The 27,811-nt window shown below is 40.4% G+C and overlaps 1 protein-coding gene across 2 annotated transcripts in view; it reads right to left on the bottom strand.

Annotated features, from left to right (window-relative positions):
* The window catches only part of GRM4 (glutamate metabotropic receptor 4), a 3,082,936-nt gene that overhangs the window by 557,062 nt on the left and 2,498,063 nt on the right, over positions 1 to 27,811 (bottom strand). For both annotated transcript variants that reach the window (XM_044076481.1, XM_044076482.1), the window contains exon 7: positions 7,761 to 7,961. In XM_044076481.1, the coding sequence (XP_043932416.1) occupies positions 7,761 to 7,961 (201 nt within the window). The remainder of the gene's footprint in view (positions 1 to 7,760; positions 7,962 to 27,811) is intronic.

Below are 27,811 nucleotides of genomic sequence, written 5' to 3'. Positions count from 1 at the left end.
CTTGCCTTTGGTACAAAGAGTCTTTGTTTTGCTTGGGATTGCCTTATCCATGCAGTCCTGCAGGTGCTGGTAGAAGGCATTTGTAAGTGATTCAGCGGCTTGAGTACTGTTTTCCTATGGCTCAGGGGCCTTAAAGGAGACCACACTAGTTTTTAGAAGTGTGAAGTCGGCTTTTGAGAAGTTCTTTACTGTGGTCTTTTTTATTTCAGGTGGGGGTGGGATGAGGACCTCCGTGGTCTGATCTCACCAGTGAGGGTGTTGAACATTGTGCTCCCATGTTCGTGATGATGAGATCAAGTATGTTATCTCCTCTTGTGGGGATGGTGACTAGTTGTTCCATGGCATTTGAGTTTATGAATTCCAGGAACTTTTGGGCTAGGGTGTTTGGGCTTGAGTAGTGTTCCCAGTCTATATTAGGGTAATTGAAGTCACCTAGTATGATGGTGTTTGGTGATACATTTATCCCCTCTAGTGTTTTCAGGAAGGCCATGTGAGGTTCCTGAGTTTGTGAGGGTGACCTGTAACATGCTACAATTTGCAGAGCAGTCTTGCCTATGGTTAATTGCACCTGGATGGTCTCAGATGCATCGGCCACCAGTCTTGAGGTGTGGGTGTCCTTGATGAATATGGATACCCCTCCTTTCTTGGTATTGTCCAGATTTTGGGGCGGAGCGACGCATGATATGAGGTAAAACCTGATAGCTGGGGTGCTCTCAGGAGCCTTGAACCAGGTTTCTGTCACAGCACAGACATCGATGTTCTCCATACTGAGAAGGGCCTCGCATTTTGAGATTTAGACTTCTGGCATTGAGCAGCATTACCCTTAGTTTTTTCCTTTTTGTGTTCTAGGGTGGTAGGTTTAGAATTTGAGCCTTGCCTAAAAGGCACTATGGGGTGGCAAGAGCCTTTGCCAATATCCGGAATCCCAGGGTGACAGGTGCAAGCCATCCCTTGTCCAGCATGTCATTCCAGGCAGACAGACACTGGATCCCCTTTGTATGACACCAGTGTTTAAGCCAATTGTTAAAGCTGATCATCTTATCTCTGTATTGTGGCATCATTCTTGGTGAAGGTAGGATACTGCTCAAGGTCAGGGTCATACCTGTCTGGGCTACATAATCAGAGAGCTCCTCAATGTCTCTTTTCATGTAGTCCTCAGGTCGTTTACACCAGCGTGGACAATGACTGAATCATATTTGTACCTGCTGTTGAGAGACCTGAGTGCTTGCGTTATGTGGCGGATTCTAGCCCGACAGGCAGCTTACTGTGACCTTCTCCTTACTCAGTCTGGTGGCGGGGCGTCAGTGTGTCTGACTATGGAGTCACCAATGACTAGTGTGTCTGGCATTGTGTTTGGCCTTAAGGGCTGTGACTGTTTGACACTCTGACTGTGAGGTCTATGTGTTGCAGGTGTTGTGTTCTGAGGTGGTGGTTGTTTGGGTGTCTGCTTTGGTGGCCTCTGCTGTTTTGGTAGATTTTTGATCAGAGCCTCGAGTATGTCTTTGTGTGTTTATGTGTATGATTTGAGGTTGTAATGGTAATATGTGAGACTGGGTCTATAGTGTGTGTGGTAACCTTCTCCTCCTGACTGGTCTTGCCAGTCCTATGTTGAGAGAGCTCAGCCTCCAGTTTGGATAGTTGCATCTCTCGCATGTATTTGTGTTTTGTGGGAGGAGGAGAGGGTTGTTACATGAGGCAATTGTAACATTGCCTCAATATTCCCAGGTTCACCAGCTGAGCAGGAGAGGACACTAGCAACTGATCCCTCGACATGCTAGAAGGAATAGACAAAAAACTTTAAAAAGATTCGGGTGACCGAGAAATGGGGGTTGCCTTTTGGGGTACTATCTATGACAAGAGTGCATCAAGGTAATAAGTACTGTAGGAGCAAGTGCTACGTTTAACAGATAGAGAATAGTCTACTTGGAGTCAAGTAGAGATGATCTTTTTAATTATAGGATACGCTGATTAGATCAGTAGTATAGTTCGAGGAAGGTAGTTTTAAGGGAAAATTTGAAGAGTGGACTTTAGGTAGCGAATAGTTTAAACCTGCTTAACTGGCTGCCCTAGTGTGCAACAGTAGCAACTCCGCGCTAAATCGGGCTAAAGCGTGCTTTATAGCAGGGGGCTGGAAAAGACAGGAAATGACCCAAATTGGCCAACAAACCACAAGTCACTGCCCTAAACCACTCCTCTGAGGACAAATGAAGGAGTTATGGAAATGACCCCTAGTGGCCAATAAAACTACAGTTTCAAGGCAGTAACCACCTCTCCGGGGGGCAGGGAAGCTGCTCAATGTTAGTCACTGCCACTGAAAGGGCACATACTTTTATTGCAGGGTTTAGTGATACTAAAGAAGGTTATTAGAGGCCGTTACAGGACCTCTCTCTCTTACTCCAGAGCATCTTGATAAACAAATTTTTAATTTTCAGGAAATCTACTTATTTTGATGAACTGAGGTACATGGACTGAAAATCTGCATATAAAAACTGCCTCATTGTATATACCCAAAGAAAAAAAGTCTAAGGTATGAGGTGATGGATTTATTTATCCAGTTTACTGCTCTTTCATTCAGTCTAGACACAGCATCAGGCATGTTTAATGGATAACAGATCTGAATATTCAGTCCTGTAAAAGTTTCTTCATGTGTCTGTAGTCCATACATGGGTGGTAAGTTTAATAGTTGTAACCTCATACTTTCAGTTACTACAGTGCACATCAGTGCTACAAAACTTGGCTTTCAACTGGGCATATTGTTAAATCTCAGAAATTCCATACAGTACTTTCTCAAATAGTTTATTTTCTCAGATGTGTTTTGGATTTACTTCACACAGTGGTGTTCTTTTCCTTAGATAGAGCTATCAGGCATCTAGCCTTCATGACTAATGACCACGTAGAAACCTACCACAGTGAGAGGGCATTTCAGGACACTTTGGGGTGGTATGAATGAGCATTTTCATGGTACAAATGGAAGGCTAGACATGATGATTGTCCTGTGAATTTTAAACAATTTGAATAAAGCTATATCTTCTAGGACAACATTTTCAGGTCTTTCATCAGTTAAAAAAAATTTCAGTTGTGGACTAGACTCAACCTATTAATCTGAACCAAGGCATGCATACAATTTTCCCTGGACTACTCAGATCCTAATAACAGATGCCTAAAATTATGTTTGTGGGTCCATATACAGTCACTGAAAGTTTATGGTGCATGTTTCCCTCAGAAGCGGTTTGAGTACATCAGCATGAATGAAAGTAGATTAGGACAGTGGTAGAAATACTGAAAGCACTCGAGAGACGTATACTTCCTGGAACAATACAGATCAATGTACCACGAGGGTGAAACTTAATGACAAAGTCATGCTTGTTCACTAAACAGTGAGACAATAAATACTTGGAACAGGACACAAGATCACATGACCTTATAGGCAGTGTATCTACCTGGTCATGTGAACATGTTCACAGGCAACCACAGCAGTTCTCTATATGCTGAAACTAGACAGAGTTGTACTTCTACAAATCTTTCAGCTGTGATTTTCCCAGTGGTTGTTCTCCTTATCACATAGGATGATATTTAGCTTGCCCAGCCTTGCCTACCACTCCATAGGCCTATGGAGACTGGACTTTGTCTACCATTGGGTAGGCCTATGAAGACTGGACTTTGTCTACCACTGGGTAGGCCTATGGAGACTGGACTTTGTCTACCACTGGGTAGGCCTATGAAGACTGGACTTTGCCTACCACTGGGTAGGCCTATGAAGACTGGACTTTGCCTACCACTCCATAGGCCTATAAAGACTGGACTTTGCCTACCATTGGGTAGGCCTATGAGGACTGAGCTTCATATGCAGTTGCATAGTGGGTGACAGTGGTAGGGTTAGGGTTATCACACATGAGTAAGGCTGGACAGCGTGATTTGTCCAATTATACCACCTTAATTATGTGTGTTAACCTAACCCCTACTCCTGCACCAAGCCCCAACAATATAGACACTCCCAGACACATCTCACATCAATACACATGCACATCTCTTACCTAGCTCTTACTGTAACCCTGACCTACAAACAGTTGCACACACATTCTTACCCATACATTTGAAACATTTGTTTTATCTGAAAGCAATGGCATCAGAAAACAAGCAAACAAAAAACATCCTACATCACAAGGGAAATTCAGTGTTCCCAGCATTCAACATTACTATCACTTGAGTAAAACAACACTCAATCAAAAACACATGTCAACTCACTGTCTCAATAAAACCAGATTCAACAAAGTGAACTACAACCCTCTATAGGCATATGAAGCCTGGGCTTTACATACCACTGTGTGGGCATATGAAACCTGGGCTTTGCATACCACTGTGTGGGCGTATGAAGCCTGGGCTTTACATACCACTGTGTGGTTGTATGAAGCCTGGGCTTTGCATACCACTGGGTGGGTGCATGAAGACTGGACTTTGCATACCACTATGTGGGTGTATCAAAGGTGGGCTTTGCACACCACTGCATGGGTGTATGATGCCTGGGCTTTACATACCATTGTGTGAGTATATGAAGACTGGGCTTTGCATACCACTGCATGGGCATATGAAACCTGGGCTTTGTATACCACTGTGTGGGTGTATGAAGAATGGCCTTTGCATACCATTGGGTGGCCATATGAAGACCGGGCTTTGCATACCACTGTGTGGTCATATGAAGACTGAGCTTTGCATACCACTGCATGGGTGCATGAAGTCTGGGCCTTACATACCACTGTGTGGATGCATGAAGCCTGGGCTTTGCATACCACTGTGTGGGCGTATGAAGCTTGGGCTTTATGTACCACTGTGTGGGCATATGAAGACTGGGCTTTGTATACCACTGTGTGGGCATATAAAGCCTAGGATTTGCATACCACTGTGTGGGCACATGAAGCCTGCGCTTTGCATACCACTGTGTGGTCGTATGAAGATTGAGATGAGTATTGTGAATGGATAATGCTAGAGGCAAAGACGGAAGGTTTTATGGGTGTAATGCTATGATGCCAAGTCTGTGGTGAGGTCAGTGCACACAATGGCTAAACCAATTTGCTTTATAATGAACAATACGCATTATAAAAATTAGAGCTATGAGAAGAAATGAGTGAAGAGAACGAGAGAAGTACTGATGCGATCTGAAACTATATACTCTATGTACATATTTACAGTTAAAATAGTTTAGAACTACGTTTGTCAGAAAAATCATTAAACTGTGACAGATATTGGGGGAATGTCACATATTGTTTTTATGTTTTTTGATTACAGGCTAGTAGCTGCATCAGGTATGATTTTTTTAAAAATACAATACAAGTTTGTTTGAGAACACCATGCATGTTACTCTTAAACTGTACTTAATTATAAACAACATATGCTTCCATTTGTTTTCTGCTGCTGCTTTATATTAATATTACCTTTCTTAATTTCCTTTACATGTTTAAGGTAGATTGTACACTTTTAGAATACTGGCTTAATATTGTGATAGGGACACCCTTTTGGTCCCCCGTCCCTCAGAAATGCGCAGTATCCTGTCAAAAATTCAGCCATTGTGAATGTCTTGGGATTCTGAGACTGGCAGTTGTGTATGGTTCGCTCCCTGAAAGAACAGAGTAGATTCCTAATAGAATAGAATTTTGGGGGTGATGCCAGGTGTGGACAGGGGTCCTCTTTGTTTGTAAATAGTACCTAGGAAGACATTTGAACATCTTTGGTACTCATTTGGGATGTCCTGTCTGTTAACTCTCTCTAGCAGCCTAATGGTAAATGAGAGGTCCAGATGCCTCTGAACTGGTTTGGTATGCTGACCCATAACTCTCAACTACTTTACTCAAGAATACTGCACAAAGCCAAACATAATTTGGGAACAAATCCCAGAATCAGGGACACATTTTAAGTATTAATCTAAATCACGTAAAAGGTTGATATAATAACAGGTTTTGTATCAACATGCATTTTTTGAACAAGAAGAAGTTAGAAATTCTAATGTATGTCATTACTGCCCAACTATCATGTCCAGTGCTTTACCAGAAAATCAAAAACTTTTAGTGCACATGGGGAAAGCTATGAGGCAAAATCAGGTATAGTTGAGAGTTGTGTGCTAATCTCACTTTCATAATAAAACAGACTTCATGTGGTCACTGCCATTCTGTTTTTTATTTCATTATACAGTTCCCTAGACAAGGTTAGTGGGTCCAAGTATGTGTTTAGATTATTCTATGACTTATGTCTCTTCTTATGTTGTCATCTTGATTAAGCATGCCCCGTGTGCAATAAAATTATAAATGCCTTACCATCCACCCAGAAGCATTCGGACAATTTGGCATGAGTTTGTAGGTTTTCTGACTAGCTCACTGCTAGCTCATCCAAGTCATTTGTTTTCAGAGCCCTTAGTGCTAATGATAAGACTGAGTGCTGGGGCATAAAGATTCATCCACATTACTGGGTTTGCCAAGGTCTTGCAATCCACTTTAGACGACATGGTTGATTATTCGGCTGGCTGTAGTTGTCATAAATTGCATCACTATATGAACTATTTCAGCTTGGGGTATCCCCCACTAGGGTTAAACTAATACTAGTACAGAAAGCAATAAACTACCTGCTTATGTCATTGCGTCTCCAATTTCTCATCTAATTAATAGAACTACCCACAATCCTTATTTTCCATGGAAACAACTTTATTTCCTAACTTTGCATAAAAGTGGTTTATTTACAGAACTATCCAATTTCTGAACTGTTGCTATTCAATTACCAGTAAAATCCCAGAAAATGTATTCATATCCAATTCTCACCCCCCCACCATACTCTAGGTAACTGGTATAATTAGCTTTGAAGTTGCAGCACTCTAAATGGTAAGACGTCTTTAATGAGATCCAGGTATTACTTTGGTAAAATAATCAAGTGGCTGAATGTCCTTTGCATACCTTGTCCTTCTTGCTTCAAGTTTATTCATGAAGGCCTTCATTAAGTCTCGTGAGTCTTTAACTCTGCGTCAGCATAGCTTCAGATGGATAGTTTTTCAGGAATGTGCAAGATATAAATTGGTAGGTCAGCAGCTATTAGAACACATCTTTTAAACCTACTCTCAAAGAAAGTTCATGAAGTTTTGGAACAAATAGTAACTTTGTGCTTTAGACGGTGATGAGACATTTCTCTTGTGCTGAGTAAATGTATCTGCTGTTTCAGTTTCCTTTTAAAACAAGTGAAGTGAGCTTACAGGTTTACAAGAAGTCTACATTTTGAATGTTAACACTGATTTGGCAAGCCTTCTTAAACTCTATGCAGATCACTTGTTCTGAAGCACAATGTGAAGAACAGATCCATAAACAAGGAGTTATTTAAGGATACGGCACAGAAAGGGCATCCGACTGACATGGTTTACTGAACATCCAGTGACAGGGCAAGGAGCCCTTTCAGATAGGTTTTACTGTCTCTCATTGTTTGTGCTTTAGTCTAAACTAAACAAAAATTCTCTTTCTTGCAAAAATCAGATCCTAGAATTTGCAACAGTACAGTAAGATCTGTTGAAGGAAAAATACTAAAAATGGAAGATATATAAATGGTCAGTAAAGTAATGGCTTAAAGAGCACTTTTAATATGAACATGTTGAACAGGGGGGCGATCACCAGTCATAGTAATCTAGCAATAAAAATTATCTGTCGCTAATGACATTACTGCTGAACAATACTGAGCTTTATCTTCTACAAATGTACAGCTAATCTAACCCCATCTCATTCCCTGCACCTTACCTGAAAAGTTGACACTTCGGATGTATCTAAGAAGTTCCTGTCCATCTATAGGATTCATCCGTGGACAGAGGCCAACCTTGCCAGGACACAAGTTCTTGTGCATCTTATGTAGTGCATGAGCCATGGCGTACACAGCATCGATGACAAATTGTACTTTTCCCTCCTGGTCATAGGCGGAGTCCTGTCCAATTCTCTCACGGTCTAAAAGAAGAAGAAATAAGAAATGAGACCATAAAGTTAACTGGGCAACATCTTGACAAGAAAAATACAATGGCTTGTTTAGTTTCTTATAAGGGAAAGCAGTTTGACATTGCACTTCATGGATCAAACAGATTTTTTGCAGCATGTCATCCTGAAACACAAAACAGTTATACAGAAATCCTGTTGTATTGACTGGAGAGAGGAAAAATATATATATATCATGTGACAGCTCTGATGATAGTGTGCGATAAAATCCTAGTTATGGTCACAATGACAATAATTTGATGAGTGGCTTAGCCATCTGACAGAGTTAAGAGGAGAGGCTGGGCATATACCCATGGGGGTGTAGAGGAAGCTATACACTGTGACAGTCCCTCAGACGAGAGGCAATAATGCAAGTGCATGGCCTAGGGTAAGTGTTAGACTCACCGATCTACTGATCAGTACTAGCCTTCAACATTTGAGTGCAGAGGAATGCCCTTGGTTGTGGAAGGCATTGTGGTCATCTGCAGTGACAAGGATTGCATGTTCCCCTACCTTTACAAACATATCCGTAGCTGGGACAGCAGTGAAATTATAAAGCACCATTATGTCTGCATGAATGACATACTCCATCTGGGCAGCTTTCACCCTGATCTCAAGTGAAATCCCTGGTTAAGGAAATTGATAGGTCTTGTCCAGTTAGTGGGCTTGATGACTGGGAGTCACTAAGGGGAAAAAAATCACATAAAAAGTATGCTTTGCTAATAACTGAAAAAATGCACAAATACTGATGCAGCTGAGTCTTTCTGCTTCCCTGACCTTGAACTTTAGTTTAAGGTTGCAGAATTTCCATTCATGTTCCATAAAGTGACAACAGCTCAGGCCTGCAGACTTGGGTAATGAGTGGTAGCAGTTTGACCACCAGTGAGAGTAATATAAGCTTAGGAACAGCTCCTTTGGACAGCAGCATTCAACCCTCATAGAAGTCTTGTTTTTATTTTTCTTCTTTTAGCTGCTGCATACCTCTCGATATCTTATAGCAAGACATCTGGAACAAAGCTATCAATAATGGGAGACAAAGGCCAAAAAATGAGGCAGTTTTTAAATATTGCTCTTACAAACCTAGAAAAATGATAGAACAACAGGTTTTGCATTAGCATGAATTTTCTGAATGGTATGAAGTCTGAAACTCAAATGTCTGTCATTATTTTCTGACTTCAAATCTCAATAATTTGCCAATAATATGCCAGAAAACCATAATTTAATGAGAAATGGACCAAAAATCTGAGGCAAAAATCTGGCTGTACTGCAGAAATGTGTATATTTGAGAGGTATGTGCTGCTGAGGTTTTTCAGTTTATGCCCTTTAGCTATTGATATATTCTTTTTCTCTACTGCCTAGAATAAACAATGTGTGCCTTTGCCTCAACTATTATTCCTACGCAATGTTTTGCAGGCTTTACTTGTAAAAAAAATACTTTATGCACTTTCTGTGACTTTAAAGCATTTATGTGTTGGAGGGAAGCCTTCTAGCTTATCAGTGGGAGTGGTAAGCACTAGGTAGCTTATCATAAAAAAAAAAAAAAAAAACACCATGCATCGCCACTTAGGTAGGGTTAAACTATTCCTGACACCATAAAGTCTGCTCTTCGAATTTTCCCTTAGAACTAGCCATTTTTTTTAGTTTTAGCAATCAAATCTGTTTCTTTGAGCTCAGCACTTGTTCAGAACTCACTGTAAGCACTAAATAAGTTACAAATTACTACAGCACTCAACTTTCCTCACTTGTCTAGAGGAAAACACTTTTTAGTACTTAATAAATAAGCACCTATCCAGGCATGTCTAAGGGTCAGCTCCCAGTGTTTTCTCTGGTCTACCTGATGAATCTGGGCATCTTGGGGTAATGCAGCAATTGCCTCATGTACACCGACAACCCTCTCCTCCTTCCACCCAACACTACAACTTGTGAGAGATGCACTTATATAGGCAAACTGGAAGCAAAGCTCTCTTCACACAAGACTAGACTAGACAGTCAAAAGGAGAAGGTAAACACTTGCACCACACCACACACATCACATAGTCCCTCAAAACCTACACCACCAAAATACACACAGAAACACAAAACACACACCTACATTCATGCAGGCTCTCAACAAAAATCTGCCCATGCAACAGGGTCCTCCAAAGCAGAAACGCAGACAACCACCACCACCCCAACACAACCCAAATGACACATAGCCCACAAACTCAGTGTGCCACTCAACCACAGCCCATAATGCATAACAATGTACCCAACACTCTAGTCATAGGTGAGTCTATATTCAGGCACACTGATGTTCCACTCACCAGGCTAAACAAGGTGAAAGTTACTGTCAGCTGCCTTCGGGTGCCAGGATCTGCCACATAATGCACACACTTAGGTCACTCCACAACAAGTACAAATATGACTATCATTGTCCATGTTGGTGTGAATGACCTGAGATGTACCTCACTGGACTACAAGAAAAGAGACATGGAGGAGCTGTTCAATCTTATAGCCCAGGGAGGTATGACCCTAGCCCTGAGTAGCATCCTGCCATCACCCAGAATGATACCACAGTACAAGGACAAAATGATTGACTTCAGCAATTGGCTAAGCTTCTGGTGTCATTCTAAGGAGATCCAGTATCTGTCTACCTGGGATGACATGATCAACAGACCACAATGCTTTGCCAGAGATGGCCTGCACCTGTGAATGTTGGGATTCCAGATATTGGATAAGGCTCTTGCCATCCCTATAGTGCCTTTTTTAGGCAAGGTTCAAATGACAAATTCACCACCATAACAGGTACAAGCAAGCAAAATCTGAGGGTAATGCTATTCAATGCTAGAAGTCTAAACCTCAAAATGCACTCTCTCGAGGCACTCCTTAAAATGGTAAACATCGACATGTGTGCAGTGACAGAGACCTGGTTCAAGGCTCCAGAGAGCACCTCTGCATTACCAGGCTATAATTCATACCACACCTTTTGGCCACCTAACCTCGACCAAAACACTAAAGGCAGAGGTGTGTCCCAATTCATTAAGGACAACCACACCTCCAGGCTAGTTGCTCACCATAATGCATCCAAGATTATCCAAGTGCAACTAACTTTGGGCAAGACTGCAATCCAAATTGTAGCTTGCTACAGATCCCCCACCATGCCCCAGGATTCTCACTCCTCATTTCTTGATACACTGGAAAATATTAGGGTACAACCTAACACCCTAATAATGGGCGATTTCAGCTACCCTAGCATTAACTGGGAAAACTACTCATTTACCAACTCTTTTGCTCAATGTTTTCTGGAATTCATAATTTCCAATGCCTTGGATCAACTTATCCACACCCCCACCAGGGGGAGCAATATCCTAGAACTGGTCATTACCAACATGGGCAACCAGTGTTCCACAACAGAGGTCAATTCCTCATTGGTCAGATCCGCCCAGAAGCTAATCAGCCTAGACATCCACATCCCACCCCCACCCCCCCATTAGGGAAACCACTGTAAAAAATGTCTCCAAAGCCAACTTCACACTTCTTAAGACAGAAGTGGCAAACTTCATGACACCCATGCAGAAGGACAATAGAGGTATGACTGCTGAATCCTACACAAATGCACTTTATACACACTTACACGAGTGTATGGATCGTGCAATCCCCAAAAGAACCAAGATGCTATGCTCCAAGAAAAGTAAGCCAATCTGGTGATCTCCTGCCATAAACAAACTCTACAACAGAAGAAAGAAACTGTTGCAAAAAAGAGTAAAATCCCATGATTGGAGGAACTCCCTGGTCAGCCTCAGTAAGAAGCTGAGATCCATCATAAAATCTTCCAAAGCTAGTTACGAAAACAAAATCGCCACTGATTCTAAAGACAACCACAAAGCATTCTATAACTATGTCAAGAATCTCAATGGCAACACTCAGATCTGCTCTGAGTTACAGCACAATGGCACTAAATATACAGAAACAACTGATATTGCCAACATCCTGGCAGATAGGTTCAGTGCTAACTTTACCCCCCTCTCACCCCCTAAAGGGCCCATCTCCATACCAGAAGAATGCAAAGTTCCTGTAATCATGGCTGTACAGGTAAAAACCACACTCTCCAAAGCCAAGAACATAGTATCCATGGGACCTGACAACATCCCAGGCTACTTTCTACATGAACTACAGAATAAACTGGCACGCCACCTAAGTACCATGTTCAATCATAGCCTCACCTCAGGCTTTCTGCTCACTGAATGGAGCACAGTGACAGTTATCCTACACCACAAAGGGGGATCCACCACAGACCCCAGGAAGTACCGCCCCATTAGCCTGACGAGCCTGGTCTGCAAGGCTATGGAACGTATCATCATGGAACTTATAAACAATGAAGGTGGTAATCTCCAAACTCTGGATCCCACCCAGTTCAGGTTTCTAAAAGGCAGATCATGTCTCCTAAACCTGATAGACTTCTTTGAAGCGGTCACCAAAGCCGTAGATGAGGGTAAGGTGGTTCACACAGTCTACCTAGATCTCGCCAAAGCTTTTGACACCATCCCCCACTCTGGAATTATATATAAACTCACTAAACTAGTTATAAATACCTATATCACAAGATGGGTCACCAGCTGGCTCACTGACAGAACCCACACTGTGAAAGTAGCAGACTCCAAATCCGACTTCAGACCAGTGACAAGTGGAGTACCACAGGGCTCAGTCCTGGGTCCTTTCCTGTTTGGTATCTACTTCTCTGAAGTACAGGCTAACACAGAAGGTCTTTGACTAACGAAGTTTGCAGATGTCTGCAAACTAGGAGCCATAATCAAAACTCCTAACGATGTGGACATCCTACAAAAGGGCCTCACTGAGACAGATGCCTGGTGTCAAAGCCATGGCCTCAAGCTCAATGTCAAAAAGTGCATTGTCATCCCTTCTGGTAAAAACTCAGTACCCATGAACTATCACATAGGCGGTAGTCTACTTAACCCCATAAGTGTGATAAGAGACCTTGGGTCACAGGTGAACAGTAGTCTCTACTTTGAAAATCACATCACCACAGTAGTCAGAAAATCCTTCTATGTGGCATACCTCATCACAAAAGGTTTCTCATCCAGGTAAAAGAAGTCATAGTTCCCCTCACGTCGTCACTTATTAGACCCATTATAGAATACAGCACCCCTTTTGGTATGTACCTCACAAGACATCTACAACAACTGGAAAGGTCACAGAAATACCTCACAGAGAGGATTACCAACCTCAAACAGATGCCCTATGCAGATTGTCTCAAAAAACTCCAGCTTTACTCTGTCACATATCGCCTACTCAGAGGCGATCTCTGCCTAACATACAAAGCTATGTCAAACCCAGAGCTGTTGGGCATGCTCCACTTAAAGAATTCTCAATCCCTCCAAACTACACACTCTAGGGACTTAATCCTTGTCACCACAATAAACAGAACATGATGGAGGGATAGATTCCTGTCCTAGAGACTTCCCATATTCTGGAACAAACTACCTATCGATATCAAACAAAGTTCCTTATTAGCACTCTTCAAGAAAAATCTTGATGATTGGATGGGAGATAGGAAATTCATCCCAGGGATCACTTCTGTGGCTCTGCTCGATAGGAGCATAGGAAAATAATTTTCTTGGGTGGTAAAAGCCAGGGTACCTTTTTGGCTAGGCTTATATAGGCCCTAGGGCCAATAGCCTAGTACTTACCTATGAACTCCAGTGATATGCCTTGTGAAGGCTGCCAGCTTAGCTAAATATAAATTTTTAAATAATTCTATGTCCTTGTAAATATGAATATGATCCACAGGCTTGTTTGAAAAATGTAAAGAAAACTGTGTATGTTCTGAGCTTCAGGAATGCAACCACAGTGCACCTTGCTGGAAGAAAGCAGCCAAGTGAAGCATTTTGTGATTGTTTGATCTCAAGCTCACAGACAGGATATCTGGACCAACAAATTATTTATAGTGTCTTAATTTAAGAGATAATTACTAAGGTTTTACATGTAAAGTGTCTTTTATTGTTGTGGTTTCCTGGCAGCTGCAAGATCAAAGAAATGTTAACATTTTAAGTTCTGTGATCCTGGGAAACTAAACCAGAGAAGTGTCAAGAATGATGTAATGTAAAATGACTCAGCAGTACTGTATATCAATTTAAGACTTTCTCAGAGAGAGAGAATAGAGCATTTTGTATCTGGATCTAGTAAGAACATCAGCTCACCAGCACTTGCTTTGCTCTCTATGTAAGTTATTTATAACATTGTTTGTGTTAGAGTTAGATAGAAATATAGCCAGATTAGCCTAGCTGTTTGCTATATTTATGTCAGACTATCCTACAATATTGTTTTAAAAGTTTCCTGTGATCTCTGAACTCTTAATTAGCACTGTGTTGAATTGATAAGATTTGTCTTGTGCTTTCATTGTTTACTATTAAATATTTTTAAACTTTCAACTATGGCTGTTTTGTGTAGAGATAATTTAAGCTCTTAGAGTACTTTGCATGTATTTGCTGATACTGTCCAAGCCACTCCAATAGTCTTGCTGTTCAGCACATTTACTATTTGGATAACAGTAATATTACACAGTGAAATTGGTCACCATGGAGGTAATGGGGAAGGGAGTAACCAGACCCCAGAAGCACAAAAGGTCAGTAAATGGGGAAGGGAGTAACCAGACCCCAGAAGCACAAAAGGTCAGTAAATTTCTTCCACAGTTTACAGAGGAGGATAATTTTGATAGTTGCATTCATTTGTTTGAGTGGGTATGTAAACAGTATGATGTTGACCAAAGGCTCTGGGTACGGTTCCTGACCCTTACTCCATGGTAAAGCTGTAATTGTATTGTCCAAGACATCTGATCATGAATTTTTTGATGATATTGCTGTTAAGAATTGTTTGCTAGAATTTTTTAAGCTAACACCTAAAGCTTATAGGAAAAAGTGCCATGAACATAGATGCAAGGTAGATGAAAGTGTGTGTGTGTGAATATGTTGCTTGACTAAGCACTTGTTTTCATAGATGGGTGAGTGGATGCCAGGTCACCACATTTGAAGGACTGGAAGACCTTTTGGTGAGGGAACAAGCCCTTAGCACTTTGCCTGAGGACATGATGATCTGGTTAGCTGATAGACAATGTGCTACTTCAGATGAGTTGGGAAAGAAGGAAGACCTGTACCTAGCAAGCAGGGCATCACTGCACAGGAAAGGGACACCCAGTGCTGCTCATGGGGCAAAAGGAACCCATGGTGGGCAGCCCAGACTGCCTCAACAGAATCTGCCAGTAGCAGGGGAAGCCACTTGTCCAGGTACATGCCCAGGACTTAGGGTTAAATGTTTTAAATGCAACCACTGGGGACATGGCATATAGATATCCATGGAGGCAAGGTGGGAAACAAAAGGTGAGGGAGCCAGTAAGTGGGAAGGACAAAATGCCAACAGTAAGTTGTCTTGAGACAACAGGGATACCAAACTACCATCCTGCAGACGTCCTGATAGGGACAGATTTTGATGAGGCAGTACTATGTGTTAATGCAGTTACACGCAGTCAGACTTGGAGACAAGCATGTGGGTCTGGTAGCCTGGGGAGACCCAGAGAGACCTCACACTTGCAGCCAGGACTGGTGACATGGTTACTTCAGGGAGGGAGCTATGCTGTAGCAGTGACATTGAAGGTGAGCCACACCTGCTTGTGGGTACTGATGTTCCCTTGGACAGAGTGACTGCAAGGGTAGAGGTGAGTAGTAGTACCCAAACTGACAGTGAGGCACCACTGTCAGAGGATGCCTGACTTCCTGTGGACGGGGAGCTGGGAAGGATTACAAAGAGAGAGTTTAGACAGGCTCAGCTCTCAGACCCTACATTGCAAGGCATGATGGAGGTAGCTAGTGAGGTACCTGATTCTCAAGGGAAAGGGGAATCTGTATACTGGGACAAAGGGTTACTATATAGAGAGTGGACCCCTGAGAGAGGGCTAGAAGGTGAGAAAATACAGCAGTTGGTAGTCCCCAGAGCCTACTCTCTAGTGCTTATAGCCATACCCCCATGATATTTCCTTTGCAAGTCATATGGGCTTAAGAGGTACAGAGAGACATATTATGCAGAACCTCTATTGCCCTGGAATTTCCACAGATGTAACAGGGTACTGCAGGACCTGTGAGCAGTGCCAAAAGGTAGGCAAGGCAGGAGACAAGGTGAAAGCTCCTTTGATGCCTTTGCCTGTGATTGAGGAGCCATTTCAGAGGGTAGCTATGGATATTGTGGGGCCTCTGAGCACCCCAGATTCCACAGGGAAAATGTATATCCTAGTGGTAGTAGATTATAGCAATAACCCATGCCTGGGTGTGGGTAATGCTGGATTTACCCATGGTTGGCGTGGTTTAACAAAGCCAACCGTGGGTAAATACAGCATTAACAAAAAAGTAGCAACAGCTGCAAAGTAAACCAAACCTCCGAAAAAGGCAGCAAACAAACATTTCAGAGGGTAGCTATGGATATTGTGGGGCCTCTGAGCACCCCAGATTCCACAGGGAAAATGTATATCCTAGTGGTAGTAGATTATAGCAATAACCCATGCCTGGGTGTGGGTAATGCTGGATTTACCCACGGTTGGCGTGGTTTAACAAAGCCAACCGTGGGTAAATACAGCATTACCCACAGCCAGAAGTGGGTTATTGCTATTAAACCATGACATTATTGAAGAAAAGAAACTATTACTTTTCTTAAATAATGGCATAGTATAATGCCTGTTTACTGCCCTTCCGCAGATGTCTGGCATCTGCTGCAGTTCTGATGTACTGCGCGCCTGCACAGTACATCAGAGCTGTTGGCTAAAGCAACGGAGAAAGCAAGATCTCTGTTGCTTTTTATTTTGCTATGTTAAATGGGTTTAACATAGCGAGACAGTTTAAAATAAGCAACAGAGATGTCTGTTGCTTATTTTAAAACTGTCTCGCTATGTTAAACCCATTTAACATAGCGAAACAAAAAAGCAACGGAGATCTTGCTTTCTCCGTTGCTTTTTAAAACCTGTCTCGCTATGTTAAATGGGGTTAGCATAGTGAGACAGCTTTAAAATAAGCAACGGAGATCTCTGTTGCTTATTTTAAACTGTCTCGCTATGTTAAACCCATTTAACATAGCGAGACAGTGTTTAAAGAGTTATACTAATGGAAAAAAGTCCGGGCGACCGGACCTTTTTCCATTAGTATAACTCGATTTACAATGTGCACGCTGGCCAATCAGCGTGCACGTTTTGGGGGGGTCATGGTATAATATGCTACAAGATACCCTAAGGCAGTGGTTTTGTCCTCCATTGAGGCAGAAAAGGTGGCAAATGCTGTTAGAGATTTTTAGCAGGGTAGGTTTCCCAAAAAAATACTGACTGATAGATGTGTCAATTTCATGTCAGACCTGCAGGCTTGTCTGTGGAATTATTGTGGGGTGAAGCACCTGAAGGCCACCCCCTACCATCTCTAGACTAATGGTCTTGCTGAGAGGTTAAACTCTACACTCACATCCATGCTACGGGCATTTGCAGACCAGTGTAAGTGGGATTTGGACAAATATTTCTCCCATCTGTTGTTTGCTTACAGGGAGGTTCCCAGGAATCCACATGATTTTCACCCTTTGAGTTGTTGTATGTGCACAGAGTGAGGGGGCCTCTAGATTTAATTCGTGATGAGTGGGAGGGTGAGTGTGAATCTCTCAAGAAGTCTGTTGTGACATATGTCCTAAACCTCAGGAGAAGGCTCAGGGAACTCATGGGCTTAGCCCAGGAGAACCTGGCAGAAGCCTGACAGTAGAAAAAGGTCTGGTATGACAGGAATGCTTGAGCTAGAGAGTATGCTATAGGGCAGCAGGCAATGGTTCTCATTCTTGTCAGACACAACAAGCTGCACGCAGACTGGGAGGGACCATACAAGGTGATAAGGAAAGTCAGTGATGTTATCTACATGGTGGAACTGCTAGGCAGGAGACAGGAGCACAAATTGTACCATGTTAACATGACAAAACCTTACCATGATATGAGGCCCTTGTGCTGAGTATTTGCAGTGGATTGCTGGAGGAATCTGAGGGAGATCTGGTGACTGATCTCCTCAGTGAGGCTCAGACTGACACCTCAGTTGAAGGGGTAGCAATGTCCCAGCAGCTATCCCCTACCCAGGTTTGAGAAATCTGAGCAGTGTTACAGGAGTTTGGGGACATGTTCACTGGGAAACCAGGATGCACCCACCTGGTGCAGCACCAGGTGGATACAGGACCCCAAAGGCCTATTAGGCAGGTTCCTTATAGGATGCCTGAGACAGTCAAACAGACTCTGAGGGAGGAGATACAGGAAATGTTGGAACTAGTGGTGACTGAAGAGTCCAAAAGTCTCTGGGCCTCCCCAGTAGTGCTGGTGCCAAAGAAGGATGTCATCACCAGGTTCCATGTGGACTACAGGAAATTAAATAGTCACACAGAGTGAGATGCTTACCCCATGCCTATGTCTGATGAAACCCTAGAACAGCTGGGTGGGTTTAAGTATCTTACTACCATTGATCTTACCAAGGGTTACTGGCAGGTGCCCTTAACTCCCAGTGCTAGAGAGAGGTCAGCCTTTGTGACTCCTTTTGACTTGTATGAGTTCACAAGGATGCCCTTTGGGATGAAAAATGCCCCAGCAACTTTCCAGAAGCTGGTAGATCATATCTTAGCAGGATGGTTTGCCCTTGCTTACTTAGATGATACTGCTGTCTACAGCCATTACTGGCAGGACTACCTTCAGCATATCAGAGAGGTACTAGGCAGACTACAGAGGGCAGGGTTGACCATTAAGCTCAGCAAATGTCAGGTGGGTATGGCAGAGGTCTCCTACCTGGGATGGAGAGTGGGGAGTGGTAAGATCAGGCCAGAACCTGCCAAAGTGGAAGCCATTCAGGCATGGCCTGCACCTGTTACCAAAAAGCAGGTGAGGGCATTCTTGGGGACAACAGGGTACTACAGAAAGTTTGTCCCCAGTTATAGCACCATCGCTGCTCCCCTCACAGATCTGACAAAGGAAAACAGGTAGTGTGGACCCCAGCTTGTCCGCAGGCATTCCAGCAGCTTAAAGAAGTTTTGGGAGGACCCCCTGTGTTAGCCAGTCCAGATTACAGCATAGAAGTTTTTGTGCAGATGGATGCTTCAAACCATGGGGTGGTGGCTGTACTTAGCCAGCTTTCATCAGAGGGAGAAGAGCACACAGTGATTTATCTCAGTGGTAGGCTTCAACCCAGGCAGGAATGCTATGCAGCTGTAGAAAAGGAATGTCTAGCCATAGTGTGGGCACTGCAGAAACTTCAGCCTTATCTGTATGGAAGAAAATTCACTGTAGTTACAGATCACAGTCCCCTAACATGGTTACACTGAGCTAGCCAGCAAAATGCCAAGTTGCTAAAATGGAGCCTAAGGTTGCAAGCATATGACATGTCAGTGCAACATCACAGTGAGGTTAGCAACGCCAACACAGATGGGCTCTCAAGACAGGGAGAGGGGTAAGGTATACTCAGATAGACCTAACCCTCTCAAGCACTGTTTTCCAAGGGTCATTTGAAAAACTAGTTGAGTTCTCGGGGGGGGGGTGAAGGTTGGCAGCCTAGCTAGATAGAATTTTGTAAATAATTCTATGTCTTTGTAAATATGAATATGATCCACAGGCTTGTTTGACAAATGTAAAGAAAACTGTGTATGTTCTGAGCTTCAGGAATGTAACCACAGTGCACCCTGCTGGAAGAAAGCTGACAAGTGAAGCATTTTGCAACTGATCTCTGGCTCGGTGACAGGATGGCTGCACCAGCAAATTATTTCTATTGTCTTAATTTAAGAGATGATTACTAAGGTTTTACATGTAAAGTGTATTTTATTGCTGTGGTTTCCTGGCAGTTGCAAGATCAAAGAAATGTTAACATTTTAAGTTCTATGAGCCTGGGAAACTAAACCAGAGAAGTGTCAAGAATGATGCAATGTGAAAGGACTCAACAGTACTGTGTATCAATTTAAGACTTTCTCAGAGAGAGAGAATACAGCATTTTGTATCTGGATCTAATAAGAACATCGGCAATTGCTTTGCTCTGTATTTAAGTTATTTAGAACAATCTTTCTGTTAGAGTTTGATAAAAATATAGCCAGATTAGCCTAGCTGTTTTCTATATTTATGTCAGACAATCCTACAATATTGTTTTAAAAGTTTCCTGTGATCTCTGAACTCTTGATTAACACTGTGTTGAATTGATGAAATTTGTCTTGTGCTTTCATTATTTATTATTAAATATTTTTAAACCTTTTAACTGTGGCTGTTTTGTGTAGAAATAATTTAAGCTCATAGAGTACATTACAAGTATTTGGAGATACTGTCCAAGCCACTCCAATAGTCTTGCAATTTGGCACACTTACTATTTGGATAACAGTAACATTACACAGTGAAATTGGTCACCCTTTGGGAAGGGCCTTATGATAGCTGATATTAGTGGTTGGTGGCAGTGATTTCTACCTTATAGTCTGGAGAGAAGGGGGCATAGCTGGAGAACCTGTGCCAGCCTTCCCAAGGAGTGTCTGTGTGTTTGTATATAACTCATATCTCAAAGTATGTGTGTGTGTGTGTGTGTGTGTGTGTGTGTGTGTGTGTGTGTGTGTGTGTGTGTGTGTGTGTGTGTGTGTGTGTGTGTGTCTGTGCACCACTGGGGAGTGTTATTGGGGATCTGGAGAGAAAGGGAGAAATCAGCCCCAGACTGACTGTGATCTCTGTGTGCTCTTAAGGGAAATTGTACTTTGCTGTGTGTGCACTTGTTATCCTTTCCAATGTGCACACCCCTCACTGGTGCCAGTGGTGAGGATTGAGGCTCCTTGATTACTGGGCCAATGCATGGCATCACATGCTCCTTAAGCCCATACTATCCTTATTTGAGTTTTTACAGCATTACTACTCATTTTAAATTTATTCACTTCCCTTGCTCACTGCAAGCTATAGATATACTCCAACAGTAATGCAATAGAGTTAGTCTTATTTCTCACACAATGAGGTTGTCTGTCTAGTTACATACTCCTTACTACTTCTAACTGGCTTCTTCCTCTTTCACATATATTAACCTCCTTCTTTAACCTATTCCATTCTAATTAATTCCTAATATCACCATTCTCAGTCGTACACATTTTAACCTCATCATATTCCTTCTTGTTCTGCTACTCTCCAACTCTGATCAATCTTGGAGTTGGTATATATAAATTTTGGGGTGCAGGGGGCTTGCCCCCTTGCAAAAAGAAGTTTTAAAAATAGCAATTTTTGAGACTCATTTTTCTCTGGGTTTTCGGTCTTTTTTTTTTTTTTGGCTTGTTGGCAATCATCAATTGAATGCGGACATTTCAATAGAGAGCCAGTCATAGTGGATAATTCTTTCTCAAAGTTTTCTGCCCTTAAACATGTTGGTTTTTACCTCCTTAGATACAGCATTTCTGTATGTCCAGCCTCTTTTCCTAGCCTTGTGTGTACTGCATTTTACTGGAGATACTGAACTTAAAGAACAGATTCATCCAAATGTGAATTTTTTCTCTCACAATCTGATTTTCTTTCCCTTTAATTCAGACCCAAGTACTCTGTATACGAATAAAACAGCATTTACCCTCTTATCAAGAGCTTATGAGTTATCACAGCTTGATTAGCAGTATTCAAAGCCATAGGTGAAGACTTGTTTTAAAATTAGTACAACTATGATAGTAAAAAAAAAAGTTTTCTTACCCTGAGCTTCTCATTAAAAGAAAGGAATACTAGAGTACAGAAATTAGATGTCAAGCCATGCACGACTTTATGTGCTATAGAGGAGTTGAAGCTAGAGTTTGTCATAATTTACAAAGACATTGGATATATAACTCTTGCTGTTTTTAATTATTTAGTTGTTGCTTTATTATTATAATTTCACAGCATTCCTATTGTATACAGTATATCTTCCGATTTAGTTCAAAACAAGCAAGCACATTTTGTTTACTTTCTTTTCACTTGTTGAATATCTGAATATGAAACCCTAAACATTTAGTATTTATAATATGAGAACTAAAGCAGTTTTCTTTTCTGGCTAAAACTGAAATTTTCTAGTATTTGAAATGTAAATAGAAAAACAAGGAAATAGGAAAGCACTGCTGGGAATTGCCACTCAGGAACTCTGCATGCATATGTTCCATAACTCAGCATCTAAAAGCACGCTTAGGTATAGTATATAACAGACATTTTCTAGTAATTTTTATCTATCGCAAATCTGGATATTCAAACAATTTCTAACATATAACCATGCATTGATAAGCATCAACAAGCCAATTCAGTTATTAAAATATGTTAGACTGCCAAGCTGCATTACACTTAGTTTCCATTAAAGATGAGTACGTGATTTCTGCTCAGTGCAGAAAACGCAGTGCAGCTCACATCTATCACATATGTATCTTTACTGTGTAAAGATCCTGAATATTTCAATATACAAAGAATAGATTCTAAGACTGCAGTCTTAACATAACTTAAATTCCATGGACCAACTTGCTACAGTTAAATCCAACACTTGCTTCCTTGAAATACATGAGTAGAATGCCAGTCTTAGGTACATTTTGCACCCAGGGATGCCATTGTCATTGCCTGATAGTTTTGTTATGAAATTTCAAAGGAAGCTTTTTAAACATACGCAGCAAATGTAGGGCTTTGTGTGCATTCACTATCATCGTATGGCATGTTGCATTATGGTTATTTTCCATTAGAGTTACATATATAACTTTTGTTCAGTGCAGGGAATATTGGACATATCCAATATATATCTTAACTGAGTTATTATAATAGAAATAAAAATCTCATGTATTTCACTAAGACGTTTGTGTACCTGCAACCTGGAAAACTAGTGTCACCAAGACAAGTTCCCAGGCTGGGCTGAAATTGATCAGATTTGATCAGTGTTGTATTACAGTAAAACAAGCGCTACAAATAAATAAATTAATACATACATACAAATAAATAAATTAATGCATACATACATACATAAACAAATACATTTTCATTTGGTACTCATATAGCTGTTAAGATCTGCGAAGTATACAGAGATGTTCACATTATTCCCGGTTGAGTTAAAAATAATGACAGTGAAATAATTATCCGTCTTTAACCAGCTCTTAGCTGACCAATTACAGAATGCTATACCACGTTCTGTTACTTACCTTTTTGTCATCTGGTGCACTTGGAGAAAGTGCAATGATTCTTCACAAAGAGAATAAAATGACCTAAAGGTCAGTCTAATTATGAAACACTTTAATAACTCACATTCTGCTCTATATCTTACTGACTTCTCAGAGGAGATCTGTGACTGACTCGCACAGCATTAAAGGACCCCTTACTACAAGAGAGCCTCTTTACTTAGGATACCACCTGTTGACTTGAACACAACAATACGCTCAAACTAAATACAAACTAATATCAACCAGATTGCAAAATGTGGCAGCTTCATGTCTCAAAGCCTTATATGCCTAGGGAATAAACTTCTTCTTCAATTAAATTAAGCCTAAAAAAATCATACGTTTAAGAAGCAAGTGGATGACTATATGGATATCCACAGGTTTATTCATGGGATCAGAGCATCAGTCTTTCCAATGGCTAATAAGCTATCAGCATGTTCTTCAAACCCATGAACATGTGCTGAGAGAGGGAATCCACTGATGACAAATTCATTTGAGTTAGACTGAAATACCTTGAGGCAGAATTGCTGTCTTAGGTGAACTTGGTGCTAGATTATTTTATTGTAATTGCTTGCGGATTCTATGAAGAACTTACAAACAGAGACTGACATATGGTCTTTAAAACACAGGCATGGAATGTAGAGCTTTTCAAGAAATTCAGTATCACAGTTTGACATGCAACATTCTGTGTGGTTTCCATTTCATATGCTACACGACTACTACTTAGCAGTGGGAATGCAACACACATCCCAAATATATTTGTACTGAGTTTTCATTGTACAGAAGCAAACCACCCTACATATTTCACTAGAAATAGCAGTATTTTTGTGACTTCAATCCTGTTCTCATCAAAATACCAAGTGCTGAAAGGGGTAAAATGCTAATATTATATTCACTGAGCTATGTAAAGAGTGCACTTTTAGAACCCCCCCCCCCCACAAGTACCCTGCTTTCAAATTGGAAAGGAAAACTGAGAGAGAGCCTTTTTATGTAGGTTACAAATTAAAGTCTCCTTAGGACTTTCACTATCATAATCTGGCATGCTTTTTATAGGCTTTTCAGAGAGTATATTTTTAAGTGAATCATATGTATAGAATGTATCTTTGAGTCATCACTACATCAGAAGTAGAAATCCCATATACTTTACCAGACAAAGCAACATTTAAAGTGCTGAAATTAGAATAGACACTGAGCTACACTGAAATTCTTAATGGCAGAATGGCAGCTTTGTTGGAATCTGAGTATTTTGTTTTATTCCTCAAATGTTTTGTCAAGAAGTTTCAAAACTGTTTTTTACTTCTGTACCAATTAATGTTTAATTTTTTTTCTTCATCTATGTTCTTGTCGGAGCTTTTCTCCCCGGGCCACCACCAAAAATGGACTCTTTTAGGCCCAGTGGACTTTCACAGTAAACAAATGCAATAAATAAATAAAAGGGATTGACACATGACCCTTTTATAAACAGGAACCAAGAGTATGGTCCAAAGACCCATTCTTAACCATGAACTAAGACATAATGTAAATAGTACAACTAGCAAAAGCAATCATAGTAGCATGAGAATATACATACACATCATATTCACTTTCTGCTAGGAGTGGGTATATGATTTTTTATGAGTTTGATAATTGCATTACATAACAAGATGAGGCTTTAGTGAGTTGTCATTACATCAGAAATAAAAGTCATACAGACATTTCTTGAATAGGGATATTTTTTGTCACTGATTTGTGACTACCCCTTCCCACAAATTTTAGACTCCTATCCAATGAGGTGCATTGTATGATGATAAAGTTGTGTTTGTACCCGGATTCATCAATTAAGTGCATTCATGAGGTAGCATTCTACAAATTATTTAAAGCAATTTCAGTAATATAGTCATATACTTTTACGTACCAAATAAGTGAAATATATTGCAAACTAGAATAGCTGTCATCACCACACAATTAAAAATAGTTCATGTTCACAGTTGAAAGTTAATCGAATGAGATTGAGGAACAAACTGAGGGTTAAAATAGAGCTAATACGATTGACAAGAGAAACAATGACATTTTACGATGGATGCATTTAAAAACAGAGATTATTCTGAGGAATGACTAGTGGAACATTGTAGGAAAGCAGAAACACTGTATGCAGACTCTCTATTATGTTTTACTGGTCATTGCCACACAAAACAATAACAACAATGACAATAACATTTGGTTACATTTATGGCTGGTTTTAATCCAAAGAAGGGCTAATTAGGGAAATTCTTGAAGATCCTTACATATCTTAAGTTCAGATACTTTGCTTAAAAATACGCCTCTGCTATCCTATAGACAAGCAGAATGCTGGCAAACTACACCTATTCCTTGTAGCATGGGAATAAATACAGTAGGCTAATACATGTGTAGCTACTGTTTGCATTTGTGAGAGGTACACACTTAAAAGAGATTTTCATCTATAAATATTAGAAAGAGTTTCAGGATCAGTTTATTAACTATAGTACTCAAAATGAGGTGAATTTGGCTACATGCATTTTTAAGTAATTTACATAGTTAAATATGCTCATATGTTGAGAACAATAACAGCTTAGCATAAGGCATTTATACAAATTTAGAGAGAAGTAAAATCATTGTGTAAGCATCTAAAAGCCTCACTTAATTTGGATTAAAATACATGTTTTCTTTTGTGCATATAGAATATTATTTAGGTATCATGGGACATAGGATTATTTTTACAACATGAGGGAATGTTTGAATTTTCAATTACAAGCTTTACCATATCCAAGTTTGAGTGAACATTTTGAATTGCATACACTCATTCATTAAAATCACATGTAAAATCTGTAGTTTCCAGCTGTCATTTACTTATCAATTCTGAAAAATATGTTTTTTAAAATGAATTATCACTTGAGAGTTGTTAGATCAACAATGTGGATGTTTTTTAAAATGAATGATCACTTGAGAGTTGTTAGATCAACAATTTGGAACTCTTTGACACACACATAAACAGTATATTGCTTTAGTAAACTGTTGCACAATTTAATTGATAAGAAAACAAGACAATATATGTATTATTGTCCTTAGTGGCACGTGAATGAATTTAATTGAAAAGTTACATGATGTGAATAGTTGTATAAATAGAATAATTGTTTCCATTACTTGATTTCTTGTTGACGCTCAAAATGAGAAAAAAAAAATGAGAGAATTTGCATCGTGTGTTGTGTATCTCGCAAATAGATGTTGAGATTCTGAGCAATTTAGAATGTTGTTTTTTTTTTTCGGCTTTTACTGGTTAGAGGTCACCACAGTGGAACTGCAGTCTGCTAATGACTGGCAGTCGATTTTTACGGTGCCAAGGTGCCAGCCCGACAACCAACCTTCAATGAAGGCATACCCATTCACGCATGTCTTGCGAACACCACTCGACCATGGGGAGGACATGCAGACTCCACACAGAAGGCGCTCCAGCCAAGAATTGAACGGGAGAACCTCTTGCTGTGAGGCAACAATGCTACCGCTGCACCAACACAGCTTAGAATATTACTATAAATTAGGTAAAAGGTGCCAAGGGAGATGAAGACCACCAGCCAAGTGACGGTAAAGGGTGTTTATTCAACCAAAACAGATGTTCCACAAGCACATTAACACTTCACAAATACAATATGTTCTCATTCATCACAAACTTCATCAGATGCAGACTGAAAGCATAAAATGCACTTATATATCATCCTACATTCATACATTTAACAACCAATTAAGCAATTAAGCAAAGCAAAATTATAAAACCCTTCTTTAAAAACTTGATAAAATGAATAAATATATATTATCTAATTATATAATAGTCCACATCTGATGAAGTTTGTGATGTACGAAAATGTATTGTGTTTGTGAAGCGTTAATGTGCTTGTGGAACGTCTGTTTTGGTTGAATAAACACCCTTCACTGTCACTTGGCTGGTGGTCTTCGTATCCCTTGGCACCTTTTGCAGTTTTTTCAGTATTTCTTGTGCCTTAGTGGAATTTTTTAGATTTATTTATAAATTAGGTAAGGTTTATTACTGATAGGTGTCACCAGTAATCCTTCATAGTCATTTAAGTGTTTTTTTTTACTTACCATTTGTTTCACAAGAAAATATATTTTTGACATTTTTCAGGTTGGGAAACTGTGTACATTTGAACTACATCACTAATGTACCCTTGCAAAATCAGAACTTAAAGTAATATTCTTTACTTAGAAAAAGTTAAATATTCTGTCTATTAAGTATTATAGCAATACATAATTATTTTATTTGTTCTGGAGACATGCAGGTATACGAGATTCTCCTGTTTGCTCTGCTTTACCTAATTGCTAATAGGTTATATAAATGTGCAGTAAAGGCTGACCATCCATGGAGCTTGTCCTGAAAATGTTATAAAAGTATTTTAATGCAGGACACAGACATTGTTCAGCTCAGAATAGCCTTCTGAAAATGGTAAGCCACAACATTTGAAAGAGAGCCCCTTAAAAAAATAACAGCAGAGCTCCATTATCTTCAGGAAAATAAATATAAAACTGCATTGGAAATATAAATATACAGCACTGTTGTGACTTGTGGCCTGAAATGAATTTGCATTTCTACATAAAAAATGTTTGCTATTTTTTTGTATGCTCTG

This window comes from Protopterus annectens, chromosome 7.part0 (assembly GCF_019279795.1).
Source record: "Protopterus annectens isolate FY-2018-M chromosome 7.part0, PAN1.0, whole genome shotgun sequence".
NCBI lineage: Eukaryota > Metazoa > Chordata > Ceratodontiformes > Protopteridae > Protopterus > Protopterus annectens.
This window is presented reverse-complemented; position numbering and strand designations above follow the sequence as displayed.